This window comes from Centroberyx gerrardi, chromosome 8 (assembly GCF_048128805.1).
Source record: "Centroberyx gerrardi isolate f3 chromosome 8, fCenGer3.hap1.cur.20231027, whole genome shotgun sequence".
Taxonomy (NCBI): Eukaryota; Metazoa; Chordata; class Actinopteri; order Beryciformes; family Berycidae; genus Centroberyx; species Centroberyx gerrardi.
In genome coordinates, this window is record NC_136004.1 from 2,740,589 (window position 1) to 2,755,389 (window position 14,801).

Consider the following 14,801-nt stretch of genomic DNA (forward strand, 5'->3'; position numbering starts at 1 on the left):
ACAAGATGGCGGAGTATGAGGAGTTTCGGGTAGGCGAAAAGAAAAACAATGATTGTCACTTAGCTTTGTTAACGTTACGGCTTGTAACGATAACTAGTAGCGACTCGATACATAGCAGCTCGAGTTGATAGGTTAACACGGTAGGGCATTTCTGCACAGGATTACGTATTTTCACTACAGATCGCTAGCAAGCTAGCTAGCCTTTATGCTAACAGTTTATGACTAGCTCTGGCCAGTCGCTTATATGACCATTAAGCTAGCTAACTCGTTACAAGTAGGTGAAACCACGCTGTTTTGTTTTGCTTTTTCTAATAACTGCAGCAAATTAAGCAAATGTTAATTACTGCAGGTGTTAAATTGGTTGTTGTAGCTGTTTTGTAGAACTGTTATTAAAAACTTTAGGAAATCGATGTAACGATGTCAAAAATGTGTGTTTTTGACATACCCAGTTAGCCATCAGCTAACGTTAGCTTACGTTACTAAACATAACTAATTTCACGGACTAAGAAGTCGACTTTTTTTTAATCAGTTTAACAATTTGTATTTATATTGTATGTCACTCCAGTCAGTATATCTGAATATGAACAACTCTTTCTAAATTGACAAAGCAGAGGCTTGTGAACTATTTAAAATCTGTCGCTGATCCATAGAAAACTGTCCAGCTGACATTAAGGTTAGTTAGCTAACGTAACTGTTAAAGATGGTCATCAGGGACTGTGAGGATACTCAGGGGATTCGAGTAGGTTGACATTTTCTAGTTTAAAAAAATGTTACAATTACAAATAAACTTCATTCGGATATTATAAACATTTTGTGAATCAATAACATCTCTCAGCAGCTCCAAACTTTCCTTATCAGCAGAGATTGAAGTGTGAGTTCATCTGGCTGCAGGAAAGAGTTGGCTAAGTTCACAAATACTGATTGGCATAGACCATAAGAGAATAACATCAAATCTTAAATTGAACGGAGCGACCTTTAAGCCAGCTCTGTTTATGTTGAGATAGTAATTAGCTGTAGCTGGAAAACATTCCAGACCCTAATATGCTTTTGTTCACTGTTATTTAAGTTGCTTTTGCTTGCCAATAACCATAACTGTGTCTTCTCTCATCCCAAAGAAAGCTCTGCTTCACTGCTCACCATTCATCTGCATTGTCATGCTCTCCATGTTTTTATCTAATGGGTCTTGAAATTATTCTCAACATTTTAGATGCGTAACGGTCACATATGTTAAGGAATTGTAAGGAAAAAAAAGGATATACACGTAAGAACAATCCAGCATGGACCATATAACGAAGGGTCAGTTGGGGTTTCCTTACTTTTCTATGGGTTTTCTTATGGGAAAATGTTGACGTTTCAAACGTTTCTTAGCAAATGAAATTGTGAATGTTTGATGAAAGTTTTCAAAAGTCATTTTTCTTATTTGAGGCTATTCTTGTTAATCTGTATTATTTAAGGATTAAATTACTATTTTCTTTATCAACTTTTGAATGTCGTTGGTGTTCTGCAGAAACCTTGGATCTTGAATTTTATGCTTTTTGGTTTGTTCGTGTTTAGTTTTCTTTTTCCAATTGACTGGCATTTTCTGCAACTTGAAGAAAGAGTGCAATCACACTAGGATCACACTAATAATAATGCCTATGTCAAAACTAGGCCACATTATCATTATGAAAATGACGCATTTTTATCAGTTACTGGAGATACAGGGTTTCTGTGTGACACAGACAATATATAACCTATGGCTTATAAACTGTCTTAAGTATTCTTTTTTGTTATTGATGTATAGCTTTATAGTTGCTGTTTGTCATAACTAAAGTATTTGGTACATTTTACAAAGTAAGCTTGGAGTAAAAGATAACTTTGTGTGACACCTGGGGCTTTTGCTGTGGTTTGTAGTTGGCTGAAGTACTCAGCTCCTTTTTTGAATTGTAGCCTACAGTTGCCTCATGTCTTGGTGTACTTATGTCTTTCATTGTTTTCCAGAGCATGGTATCAAGTTTCCGAGTGTCCGAGCTACAAGTGTTACTGGGCTTTGCCGGGCACAACAAAAGTGGTCGTAAACATGAGCTTCTCCTGAGGGCTTTGCATTTGCTGAAGAGCGGCTGCAGTCCAGCAGTGCAAATCAAAATCAAGGAGCTGTATCGCCGCCGCTACCCCAGGATAATAGACACCGGTGTCCCTGATTTGGCCAGCCTAAAGTCACTGTTCTGTTCTGCAGAGGCAGGGGTTACTGTAGTGAACACTGACATCTCTTTTAGAGGGAGTCAGTCCTGTGACTCGGACTTCAACCTGTTGACTGGTGAAGCAGTTGTGTTGCACGAGACCAAAGCCAGCATGAATCTGCAGCAGCAGGCTCCGCTCATTCCCCCCGTCCACCCGGATGTGCAGATGAAGCCTCTGCCTTTCTACGACGTGCTGGACGTCCTTATCAAGCCTTCAAGCCTAGGTCTGGGTCGCGTTTTGGAGTTGTAGAGTTGAACCATGCTTTGCTTATCAGATTTGATGAAACTTTATTGATCCCTGTGGGGAAATTGGGTTGTTTGAGCAGCAAATGGTAATAGGATACAGCAAAGAAAAATGGAATATAAATATAAAAATAGAATATAAATGAGAATATAGTAAAATGGGGCAATATAAACCTATTCAACCAACAATTTCAACACATGCAATGTATGAGTGGGAAGAATGAGAAAAATATGATTAGATTGACAACGATAAGATTACAGCAATATTATGTTGTGCAAAATTGCAGCAGTTGGAACTATTGAGACAGAGAAATTAGGTCATATTGACAGTATGAAAATATACAAATAATTACAAATATATTTATGGCTTTCTTGCAATTTGAAGAATGTAAAGACCTATACATTTCTAAAGGCGTACTCACCATGTCACTAACTGACATCATGTTTTTCAGGAGCAAGCACTGTACAGAGATACCACCAAGAAAAATACTTTATCTTCGCCTTGACACCACAGCAAGTTCGAGAAGTATGCATATCCAGGTATAACTGTTTCCCTAAAGCCTCAATTACTAACCCCATTCCATAGGCATGTGAATTGTAAATTGTATGTTATCTTGTGTTTTTAAAGGGACTTTCTTCCGGGTGGCAGAAGGGACTATATGGTTCAAATTCAGCTGAGGTAAGAATGTCCGCAAATAACTTGACGGTTTTCTGTCTCATCTGAATTGCTTGATGCCAGTAGATGTGGTGATGTAGTCTCAAGGAAATGGTGTTTTGATGGTATTTTGTTTCTGCAATTCAACGTACTTCCAGAACAGGATGTTGAGGTGGGACATAATGCAGGGAGGGGCTGGTCAAAACAGGGCAGGTTGTTATGTTTCTGTAACAAACAGGGCTGTACGCTTACTTTTTTGGCCGGTAGCACTGGTGCTGTTAAGGTAAAAAAAAAATCTGTAACACAAAGAAAAAAAATTGTAGCACACCCATTATTATTCCTTAATGCTAGTACAGCTAGGGCTGCACAATTAATCGTATATTAATCAAGATTACGATAGGGCCATCACAATGTGGAACAAGTTACCAACTATGATCATTGAAGCACCCAGCAAGGCAAGTTTTAAAAAACTACTAAAAAAACACATGAACAATAACCCTAACGTTAATTAACCGACCTGATCAACCACGATGGAATGCAATTTGATGTGTTGTGATTTTTAGTTTTTTATTTCTTTTTATTTCTTGAATATGTTTTTATTGAGACTTGTTACACGTGTTATATGTCTTGTTATATATGTTATGTTTTGTTGTGTGTGGACCCCAGGAAGAGTAGCTGCTACGTTAGTGGCAGCTAATGGGGATCCGAATAAACAATTACCGTCATGGCAGTATGGTAATCACAAAAACTTGCGATTGCTGCATTCCATTTAATAGGCTACTCCCACTGTGTCAAAATCAAACTGCTCTAAACAGTAAATGAGCGTTGTAACCAGACACAGACATATCCGTTGAGGTCGTTGAGTGCACTGGCGAATCAGAGGCATTTCTCCTCCGTTTGCGGTGGCTGCCAATTTTAGAGGTATTTGTAAAGTAATAGGAGATGTGTAAAACTGCTCAACTCTCAGAGAGTTAACATGAGTGCAGTGCAGAGACTGGCATGCAGAGACTGGCATACTGCCCCCGTTTATCATTGGATTCCACTGAACACGCTACTGTCACTGTAGTTAAGGACAAGTAATTAATCCTGTTGAAACCCCCCACCCCCCGCCAGCAACCACCGCCACAAGTTGTGGGAAACAATGGATTTGTTTTGGTTTATACAGAATACAGTATATGCAGTTGGCAACACAAAATAGGTATTTAATTACAATTCTATTAATCTAAATTATAATCGCAATTACAATATCAAGGGAATTAATTGGCAGTTATAATTTTTGTGATAATCGTGCAGCTCATCATCTTCAAAGTTGTGAAATGATATGCCTGTATTGAAATATTCAACAGTTTGAGAAATATTTGACAGTTCAGTTCTTAAATGTAAAAGTAGGGCCACAGGCCACATACATAGTTGCTAACCCTGGATACTAAGGGCCCATGGGTAGGTGCATTGTCTAGCTTAGCCAGGTGTTCATATCTACTGGTTTTTCTGGTTTTGTCATTTGAAAAATGTTAACTACAAGAAAGATGTGGAAATGCCTTTTTTTTGGTTTGAGATAAGGAGTTGTGCTCATTTTACTTTCACTTTCGTCAAGCTTTGTTTTTCCTCTTACATTAACACATTGCAAAGTTACGAGGGGGTATTGTTAAAAATTCAATGATGGTATAATTGATTGGAATTCTTTTGTATGCCACTGAAAAGAGAGTTTTCCAGGAAGTATAAGTCATGGGATTTTGATATAAAATACAAGAAAACAAAAAAAATAAATTTGTTTGGTATTTATTGTTAAATGGGTAGAATTTATGATATGGAGAATTGGCAAACTACATGAACAGTCAATTTTCATTTCATTGTGACTGTTTTTTATATGCATGTGCTTGAATATGTTTCTTTGTTTTCAGGTTTTGCTTGTCAGAGACAAGTTGCCCTCAAGAGGACAATTACCCAAACAGTCTCTGTATAAAAGTCAATGGGAAACTATTTCCTTTGCCAGTAAGTGTTGGTTTTGTTCAAGTAAAGATCCAACCTGATTTAGCATAATTTATTATTCAGGCACACTGGCATGGCTGACGAAAAGACCTTAATGAAGCATTTTGTCTTCATAGGGTTATGCACCACCACCTAAAAATGGAGTGGAACAGAAGAGACCAGGAAGACCTCTAAACATTACCTCATTGGTCCGACTATCTTCTGCAGTACCCAATCAAATTTCAGTGACGTGGGCACCGGAAATTGGAAAAGTAAAAACGAACACCTCAGAGGAACCCCTGTTCAGCTTTTTGTTGATTTTTCTCTACATATGTGCAAGTGTTTCACCTTTATACCAGTCATCAAGTTGGAGGAGAGTAATAGCGACTTCTGCGTTGAAGTTGTTTGATCATGTTGTTTCATGTGCAGACCTATTCCATGTCGGTGTACCTGGTGAGGCAGCTGACATCGCCACTACTCCTGCAGAGACTGAGGATGAAAGGCATCAGGAACCCTGACCACTCCAGAGCATTAAGTAATTATATGCAGCAGTGATAACACTTCTTATGAGTCAATGTTTCATACTCTAAATCAGGCAGCTAAACAGTTTTACCTTGACCTAGTTACACTGGACTCCTACTGATGTCTGTGACCCTTTGGTAGACTAAAGACAAAGTTGTTGTTTTGTTATTATTTCATGCATTTTATGTACCTGTTACCTTAACCCGCACACTTCTCCTGCCCTCTGTGTTCCAGTTAAAGAGAAGCTTACAGCAGATCCAGACAGTGAGATTGCTACAACAAGCCTTCGAGTCTCACTCATGTGCCCGGTAAATGAAGCACGTTCCAAAAACCAACCTGCCTTCATATTCAAGACATATCCACATTACTTAACACAAAGTGAAGATCTCAGCACTATTTTGGTAACACGATGTGGTGAATTCACAAAAGGACTGCAATGCTTTTGTGGCCGTTGCAGAAAAACCATTGCAAAAAATGGGGGAAAAACGTGTGATTCACAAACCGCCCACAGTGGGTGGAAAAGGTGTGCTGTCAAGGAAATGGGGACACAGTGCGCTGTCGCTGTTCATGCAAGTTGTCCATACAGCACAAAACACCCCATTTTATGCAAATAATGCTCATTACAGGGTGTGTCCAATTCACAAAGATTATTGCTAATTGCCACTCACAATTAAGGTCAAATTGTTAAGATCATCTGAACTGATTTGCACAGTTTCTTTAGTGAATTGGACATTAAGACAGAGCAGATTGCGATCGCAATTGGAGTGCAAAAAATGGTGCTATCAGCAGCCACTATTCATTCTTTGTGAATTCACCTCATAGTTTCCAAGTAATTGTTTCATACACTTAAAAGAGTGAAAGGGGGTTTATAGGAATTTAAATCAAAACCATGTACTACAACCAAATATCTAATGAATGTAAGACCATAGAGCAAATCTGTATTATGAAATCAGTAACATCATAGGTAAGGCCAAGAGTTATTATTTTTATTTATGCATTCCATCAACTATGCCATTTTGATGGACGCTTTTGTCCAAAGCAAAACAGTGCCATGGGTGGCCCCAGTGAGAATCAACCCTCCATCTAATTGTGCTTCAGAACAAGTTTCAATGTCCCTTACATACATCACATATGCTCAAAAACTGTATTTGTGCATGATTGTTTGCATTTTGGCTTTGTGTTTTGGTGACTGACCATTATAAATAGACATTTCACTTTTCAATTATTTGTTTATTCACACACGTAGAAATGTAAAGGAGGGAAATAGGGCTGCACAATTAATTGTATTCATGTAATCATATAATTCAACAATATTAATTTCATTTATAATGTGTGCTGTATCAAAAACAGTTGTGAACAATTGCAGCCATTGAATGCACAGTGGCAGCTTATTCGTCTCTGCTCACATGTAGAGGGTGAGCTGAGCAGGCTGATTGATTGCATTGCACAGAGGAGAGAAGTAGCCCAGTGCTTGAACTTGAGATCTGGGATAACCAAGACTGAATGATTAACTAGCATCTTCAGTCCAAGCTTCAAGTGAGACTAGATGGACTCACTGATAACAGTATCCAAATGGGTTATTATGTCATTTGGAACAGTGAAAAAATGGGTAAAACACAGGTTAGTTATGTAATTGTGTGAGTGGACCACAATTATGTGAATAAAGGGCCACAGTAAGATTCAAAACAGACTGTAGCTGCAGACCAAAGGAAAAATTGTAAAACAGTGTTGATTTAAGATGTAGTTCATATGCCCCCCCCCCCCCCCCCCCCCCAAATCATTGAGATTATAAATCAGAATTAATAATTGTGATCACGGTATTTAGCTAAGTAATCAATATGATAATTTTAGCCATACCGCGCAGCTCAAGAGGGAGGTGGACAGGGAATTCAGCATAGGAGGTTGTAGGTTTTGAGTCCATGCTGCTAGGTGGTGGCAGTTTGTGATATGGTGACAACCATATTCCTTCCCAGTTGTTTTCACTCACCTTAGCATGTTTTCTCCTCTAGCTGGGTAAGATGCGTCTGACAGTGCCATGCCGGGCGGTTACCTGCTCGCACCTGCAGTGTTTTGACGCTGCCCTCTACCTACAGATGAATGAGAAGAAGCCCACGTGGATCTGCCCCGTGTGTGACAAGAAGGCTGCATATGAGAGTCTCATTATCGATGGGTTAGTGGGGAAATGTCATTCATTCACGTCACACAAAAAACAAGGCAATGGTTTGCTGTGAGCCAGTTGTGTGTTAATCATTCCTTTCTTTAGTATAGTATCTGCTTTTTTGTATAAATATTTTTTTGTGAAACTCTATTGTCTTTGGCATTATGATTTTTAGGACCAGCGCCTACCCTTTCTTTCTTGCTAGTGGCTCTAGCATACTTTTTGTATATATGTAATGATATACATAGTTTACTCTGCACTCTGCTGTCTTTGTGCAATGTGTCAGGACAGTGAAACTGAGCAAGTTATGAATCTGCCTGTGTGCCAGTGTCACCAAGACAAATTCCTGTACAATTATTGTATGTATCGGCGATAAAAGTATTTTTCTGCTTGTTCAGTTTATTCATGGAGATCCTGAATGACTGCTCGGATGTGGATGAAATCAAGTTCCAAGAAGATGGGACCTGGTGTCCCATGAGACCAAAGAAAGAGGCTGTCAAGGTGTCCTCTCAGACTTTAACAAAAATTGAGAGTAAGTAAAACTTTTTGATACACCAAAAGTGTAACTAGTGAGTGCCAAAGCCGCCAGAATGGAAGAATTATAATTTGGTGCTGTAAAATGTGATTTAGAACCTGTTTTCAATGAGATATCCCCATGTCCTACTTTTAGTCTGATTTAATGTTTTTGTAATCCTTCCGGACTGGCCTGGCCTGCATGCCCATCACAAAGATAACAGTGGTGGAGCATGAGTTTTGGGGGCCTTGGGCAGAAATAGTTCTAGGGCCCCTCCGATACCATACTAAAATAGAGGAAAAATAGCAGAACCTTTTTTTTAAAAAAAAAAAAATAATTGTTGAATCGTATCAATAAAGATGATACTTTCCTTGACAGCATACAACTATTAAACTGTGGGAAAAAAAAAACAATAAAATAAAAAATACAATTCAGTTTACAAAATAAGGCAATTATTCGCCAGAATAATCGTTCTAATAATCGTCAGAATAATTGATTATCAAACTAATCGTTAGTTGCAGCCCTAGTTTTGGATTTGCAAGGAAAGGGAGCGTACAAAATTACTTTTGTTAGTCTGAATCGGTTTATAATGTGGACAGGCCATGATTTACATATGCATCACGTTGCAGCAGGCTGCATATCCCTGTGGTAACTCCAGGACTGGAATTTAGTAGGATGTAAAAACTCAATTGCAACTTTGCTTAAATGAAGGTCTGAATCAGGCCGTAATTCATGGCAGGTGGAAATTGATTTTGCGGGCAAAATTAGAACTACTTAAAAATTGCTTGAATTGCTTTAGAGGCTACATTCGTTGAAATAGGCTTATGTATTATACTCATAAGAGTAAGTAGGAGGATTTTTTTGCATTAATTTGCATTTATTTTGATTTATTTTAGGTTCAGAAATATTACCGTGAGCAGTCAAACTAGTAGATAATTGTCATATTTGACTCAAAATTTTTCAAAAATGTGTTTTATTAATTCAATAATGATGCAAGTTAATGAAGCAGTCCCTTTTTAATAGCATTTGTAAAATATTTGTAATAGCAATTGTAAAATTTTATTAGCATTTGTCACTGTAAACCAGAAAACAAGCTTCACATCTACCACCCTCCTGTGTGCTGAGATGATCATAGACTTAGACCCCTCCATGGAATCATAAAGCTGCTATTGTCTGCTAAGAAAATCAAGGCATTGTCATGATTGTTGAGTGTTCACATACCAACGTGTGTCCTGCAGCCTCTACTCCTGTGCGCCAGTGTTCGGTGGTCCCTCATTCTACTGAGCCCAGCTCCACCAAGAAAGCTGATGTCATTGACCTGACCCTGGAAACCTCGTCCTCGGACGACGATGAAGAGGACGTGGACCCACCACACAAGAAGCGCTGCCTTTACATGTCCAAGAGCGAGGAGATGCATGGGAAGGGGTGAGTCAGCTCTCTCTTCATCTTTTCACAGAACCACAGAGAGAAAATCCAGTCTTTAGTTGTGTTTAGACTTTCTCTCAAACTTTTTCTTCTCTCAGAGTGTTGACCTACCAGCCTTCCACCGTGCGCGTGCCAAATGTCCAGCCCCTGGACGCACCCTATCTGACCTCCACACTTGCCGACTATGCAGTCCCCTTCCACCACTCCACCCTGGCCACCATCCCCACAGACATGCAGAGTGAGTCAACTGGCTAGGACTACTGGTAACACTAATCCTGATTTGAGTGACTGTTCATAATCTGTTTTTTTTTTATTTTTATCTCTCACCTTTAGGTCTGGATTTGTTTTCCTTAATTCAAGCAGATCCTCAGGTAATTTTATTATGGTTTATTACAGTCTCTTATTTAAAGCTGCACTATACAAGAGTTTTATGTAAAAATCTAGCCATCTTGTCAGCCTCAGGAAGTGGAGCTGTAACAGAATAAATTGCATGCATTCCCAACTGATGAAAAATCAAATGAAAGTTATCCATATTAGGGCTGAAACGATTCCTCGAGAAACTCGAGTAACTCGATTACTAAAAATCATCGATGCAAATTCTTTGCATCGAAGCTTCGTTTAATCTATATAACTATATACACACTCAGTGTTTCGCACGGATGATTATTACTGTTGCACAACGCGCTGGAGAAAGAGAGAGAAAATAGCGAGGGGCGAAGAGAAGAGACAGGCCAGAGAAAACGACAGAAAGTGTCCAAAGTTTCGGATCCAGTGTTGCCAACTTGGCGACTTTGTCGCTAGACTTGGCGACTTTGTCGCTAGACTTAGCGACTTTTCAGACCCCCCTGGCGACTTTATTTCTCAAAAGCGACTAGCGACAAATCTGCCGACTTTTTCTGACCATGGGAAGCAATGTTAATGTGTTGAATCCCAAAGCATTTGGCAATAAATTGGTTCGGCTGATGCCGGTTTTCTCTACTTGCTTGTCTAATCCAGAGAGGTCTGACGGTCACAGCACTTCCCACACAGCGTAGCTCCCTCCCTCCGCTGAGAGCAGGGACTGTAGGATAGGGTCCACTTGTAATTGCTACCGGCGTACGCCGAAACTGGCCGGGTGGGCGGAGTCAGCACTTAATATTAAAACGGGATGAGATGAAGGCTAGTAAAGAATGCACGTTAATTATGGCTATATGTAATGGCTAGTTAAGAACGTAAATCAATATGGTGGCTAGTTATGATGTCCCTAAGTTAGCTAAGTTTTGCTCAAGAAAATAACCACAGAAAATAAAATGCTGCAGTCAATTTGTGAAAGCCTGAGCTTCATTCATGTTATTATTATGATAGTCACACACACATACACACACACACACACACACACACACACACACACACACACACACCTACTCCCCTCACAGTGATGCATAAAATACCCCAGAAAGCAAAATATCAGGTGGTGTAAGTAGCAATTGGAGCCTAAAATGCACCAGTCCAATACAGCAGGTATATTCAGTTTAGTTTGATTGCAGTGAGTAGGGTCAGCAGGTGTAGGGCAACCCTTCACCATAGTAAATAAATGTACATTAGCCAGTCTTATGAACTTGTATGATATTTAGGCCTAGTAATAAATATCAATAATAATAATTATTTCACCTCGTTTTCAGTAAATCACAGTGTCATATGGACAGCTTCGTGCGGACAGCTTTTCTCTTTTGTATATTTACTATTGCTCTTTAATAAAGCAAAAGTATTTCTTATCCGATTACTCGATTAATCGATGGAATAATCGGTAGAATACTCGATTACTAAAATAATCGATAGCTGCAGCCCTAATCCATATTATAGAAACAAAAGCAAAATTAGTTCATAACCTTGTCACAGTCAAGAGGATAGCAATAACATGAGGTAGGAGGAATCATTTTAGCAGTCCTTACACACTTTCCAGTGGACTTCATTGACGTTGAAGCATAGTCTTTCATCCCCCTTCCCTCGCCTTTCCTCCCCAGCATTACCGGGCTCCCATGTTCCTGGACAACCTGACTAGCAGCCTGCAGAGTGCAGCCGCTGCCAGCACCAGCACAGCTCTGGTCTCCTCCTCCAACAGCCACTACGAAGCCAGCACCCATGCTGCCAGCTCCAACCATGAGACCCGGGTCATCACAGGGGGCGGAGGGGGCAGTGGAGGAGGCGGTGCCGGCAGCATATCGGATATCATTTCACTAGACTGAGCCACATCTCACTGGACCTTATCAGGCCTCATTTTGTTTGATGTCCATTTCAGTCCAGGCAAACTGACCCGTTCAGGTTTGCATAAAAGCAACAAAATTGGTATACATGTACACTTTGATGCCCTGAACATTTTCAGAATGGGAATAATGGTACCGATCAGCCGTGGCGGCCATTTTTCCTTCTGCCATTGCAGCAAATGGGTTTTCCTCCATATCTGTCGACCTGACCATGATAGGATTGGCAAATGGTTTGATGGCCAAGGAATACAATAGTACTAAGGAAAACACCACTGTTCAGATCATCATATAATGGCAAATTCAATGATATTGTGAAGTAATACAATGAAATTGCAATTTTAAGAGAATTGAGAACATTGGCATTTTACTATCTATGACAATCAGACATTTGGGAAAATTACAATGTTCTCAGTTCTCTTAAATTGTCAATTTCATTGTATTTCATTACACAGTATCATTGACTTCTCCATTACATGATGATGTGAACAGCAGATATCTCTGGTAATGGCGGAAAGATAAATGGCTGCCATGACTGATCGGTACCATTTGGAGTTGCTCCCAATTCTGGAAATATATAGGGCATTGAACTAGTAATGTATACCAATTTTGGTATACAACTTGGCATCAACTCTTGGCCTATTTAACCTGGACTGTTTGCTTCATCTGCATTGGTGTGTGATAGATGGAACAGAGCAAGGACAAGACTGTTAGAAGAGCTTGGACTCACTGCTCTCAGCAGACCGGGTTTCACATCACATCCATGCAGGTGAACGAATGGTTAAAAAGAGGAAGCCCTTTGAGAAATTGTTTGGACTCATGCACACACTGTTGATGAGGCTAACCTCTTCATACGTCCTACAGGGGATGAGACTGTTGTTTTTCTGTCACTTTTTACTGTACCTGTGTTGGCTGTGACCAGCCCTCACTTTGCCTTCAAATGGACAAACGGAAACATGGAAGGCAGCAAGATAATTAAAATGTTTTCATTGATTATAATAGCTGTCAGTCAATACCCTGATGGGGTTTATCACGAGGCAGCTTTTTTGTTATACTAATGTAAGAAAATTCATGTTCCTTTCTAATTCAGTCACAGCAATAATAGTTTATTTAACTAGTGTTAGGTGTAACAAAGTTGTAATTGTAGTTAAAATAGTCCAATTTGCCCTTGCCACTCTGTCTCCCAGAATTGGTGCATCATCAAAAAATTCATCTTTTGATAAGCTGTAATGCCCATTTTCACTTGGAATGATATAGCCCTCTAGCATAACACTAGCTCTTAGGGATGGGACGATATATCGAAATTCAATATATCGCAATACAGAAATGTGACAAAACGTATTGTGGTGCAGAAAATTTAATTATGATATTAGCTCCATTTTATTCTGCTGTAGTAATCACAAATGAGACGGCTTGCCCATCATAATTTCATAAACTCTCCATCCAATTATATTATTTGTACTTTGTAATGACATTTTTAAATTGTTTACATTCTAGCAAGCCAATGCCATTGCTAGAAAGATTTGTGTCTCAGAAATAAACATAATTCTGCACAGTCAGACTTTGTAGTCATTCAACTTTTATTTATTACATCATATCGTGAGATAAGCATATCGTCCCATCCCTGCTAGCTCTGAATTTATTTCTTTTTTTCTGTATGTTAAGTTTACTGGCTAATCTGTATTGCCACCATGCCAACAAAGATTGTTACCATGTTTTTATTACAGGAATAGGCTTAATTCTTGGCAAGTAAACTCTGAAATCAACTTGGCAAAAGAAGCTTCTTCTTTGTCCAGTATCAGTGTGCTGTGGTGCATCAACTTTTGAGATCATGCTAAGCAAGCTTTTCCCACTTAAGTGTTGGCATGCACTGTAGCAAACAGAAACCGGACAAAGGTGAGACTGTTACCAATCTTCCTTTTGCATACTGGTAAGTTAATCAAAGAGCTTATTTGTCTATAAGTTGGTGTAAGTTTAAATGAAACTTAAAGCAACTTAATGCTTAATGCTAAGGTCATGCTAACAGGATCTTAGTCCCTTGAGTGAATATTTAAGTGTCTCTTCAACTGCAAGCAGACCTGGGTGATGTGAGTCCAAGGGATTCTGTATCTGTTGTGTTGTTTTGGACTTGATGCCCTTCATACCTTGTTGACTTTAAAACTTTTGATCAAAATCACTTGGACATTTCTCTTTTGCCATCATGTAAACAAAGACTCAGAGAAAAGTGCTCAATTTTATTTGCTGTTAGAATTATGATGGCACAGGAAGGTTTATTACAAAGTTGTCATTTTTTTCCTGTATCTGTAAACTTCATAGCATTTTCAGTTGTGGTACCATGTGTAGGTGTTTTTTATTAATGTTTTTTAAATCTTTAATCAGTAAGCGACCAATTGCACTTGGAAGCAGTCCAAAAACAGTTACATTTTGTCTAGGAAATTATCAAGTGCTGGGATGCCCTCCTTGAGGCCTTTGCGTTTGCGAGTCTCAGCGACGACCTGTGCTGGGCGACTGTTGTCTTCATAGGTGTCCCCAGGCAGGATCTGCCAGTGGTCGAACACACATTGAGGGAAAGCCTGGCCACCGGTGTTGGACCTCAAATCCGCTGTGAAACCTGTTGGTGAAAAAAGTAAAAACGTTTTTATCAAAACCTGTAGTTGTATGATCGGTTCCATTAATACTTTAATGGATTAAGTATTTTTGCTACCTCTATTTTTGCTATTGTCATTTCTCATTATTTACACATGATTTTGAACATTCACCCAAAATTATGGATTTGTCCATTGCTAGCCAGTCTAATGAAATGTGCTCTTCTTACTGAAAATGGGAAAACTCTTAAAGTGATAAGTAGCAGAGACAT

The 14,801-nt window shown here is 39.2% G+C and overlaps 2 protein-coding genes across 3 annotated transcripts in view; one reads left to right on the plus strand and one right to left on the minus strand.

Annotated features, from left to right (window-relative positions):
- On the plus strand, positions 1–14,120 carry pias2 (protein inhibitor of activated STAT, 2). The gene is made up of 15 exons (XM_078285289.1): positions 1–29; positions 1,208–1,296; positions 1,981–2,443; positions 2,915–3,002; positions 3,091–3,141; positions 5,019–5,109; positions 5,223–5,357; positions 5,515–5,620; positions 5,842–5,915; positions 7,617–7,777; positions 8,164–8,297; positions 9,518–9,704; positions 9,803–9,942; positions 10,038–10,075; positions 11,708–14,120. The coding sequence occupies exons 3-15, from the start codon at positions 1,984–1,986 to the stop codon at positions 11,927–11,929; spliced, it is 1,887 nt and encodes a 628-aa protein (XP_078141415.1). The 5' UTR covers positions 1–29; positions 1,208–1,296; positions 1,981–1,983; the 3' UTR covers positions 11,930–14,120.
- Positions 13,566–14,801, minus strand: part of eef2l2 (eukaryotic translation elongation factor 2, like 2) — a 22,098-nt gene continuing 20,862 nt past the window's right edge. The window contains exon 15 of one of the 2 annotated variants that reach the window (XM_071915171.2): positions 13,566–14,555. In XM_071915171.2, coding sequence (XP_071771272.1) covers positions 14,362–14,555 — 194 coding nt within the window. In that variant the 3' untranslated portion in view covers positions 13,566–14,361. The remainder of the gene's footprint in view (positions 14,556–14,801) is intronic. The other variant, XM_078285286.1, reaches the window with a different exon arrangement.

What these genes read in the sequence shown, in the direction of transcription:
- pias2 (XM_078285289.1), top strand. Translation starts at nt 1,984, where the DNA reads ATGGTATCAAGTTTCCGAGTGTCCGAGCTACAAGTGTTACTGGGCTTT. An exon ending in GACTTTAACAAAAATTGAGA is followed by an intron (nt 8,298 to 9,517) that starts GTAAGTAAAACT and finishes TGTGTCCTGCAG; the next exon opens with CCTCTACTCCTGTGCGCCAG. An exon ending in TAATTCAAGCAGATCCTCAG is followed by an intron (nt 10,076 to 11,707) that starts GTAATTTTATTA and finishes TTTCCTCCCCAG; the next exon opens with CATTACCGGGCTCCCATGTT.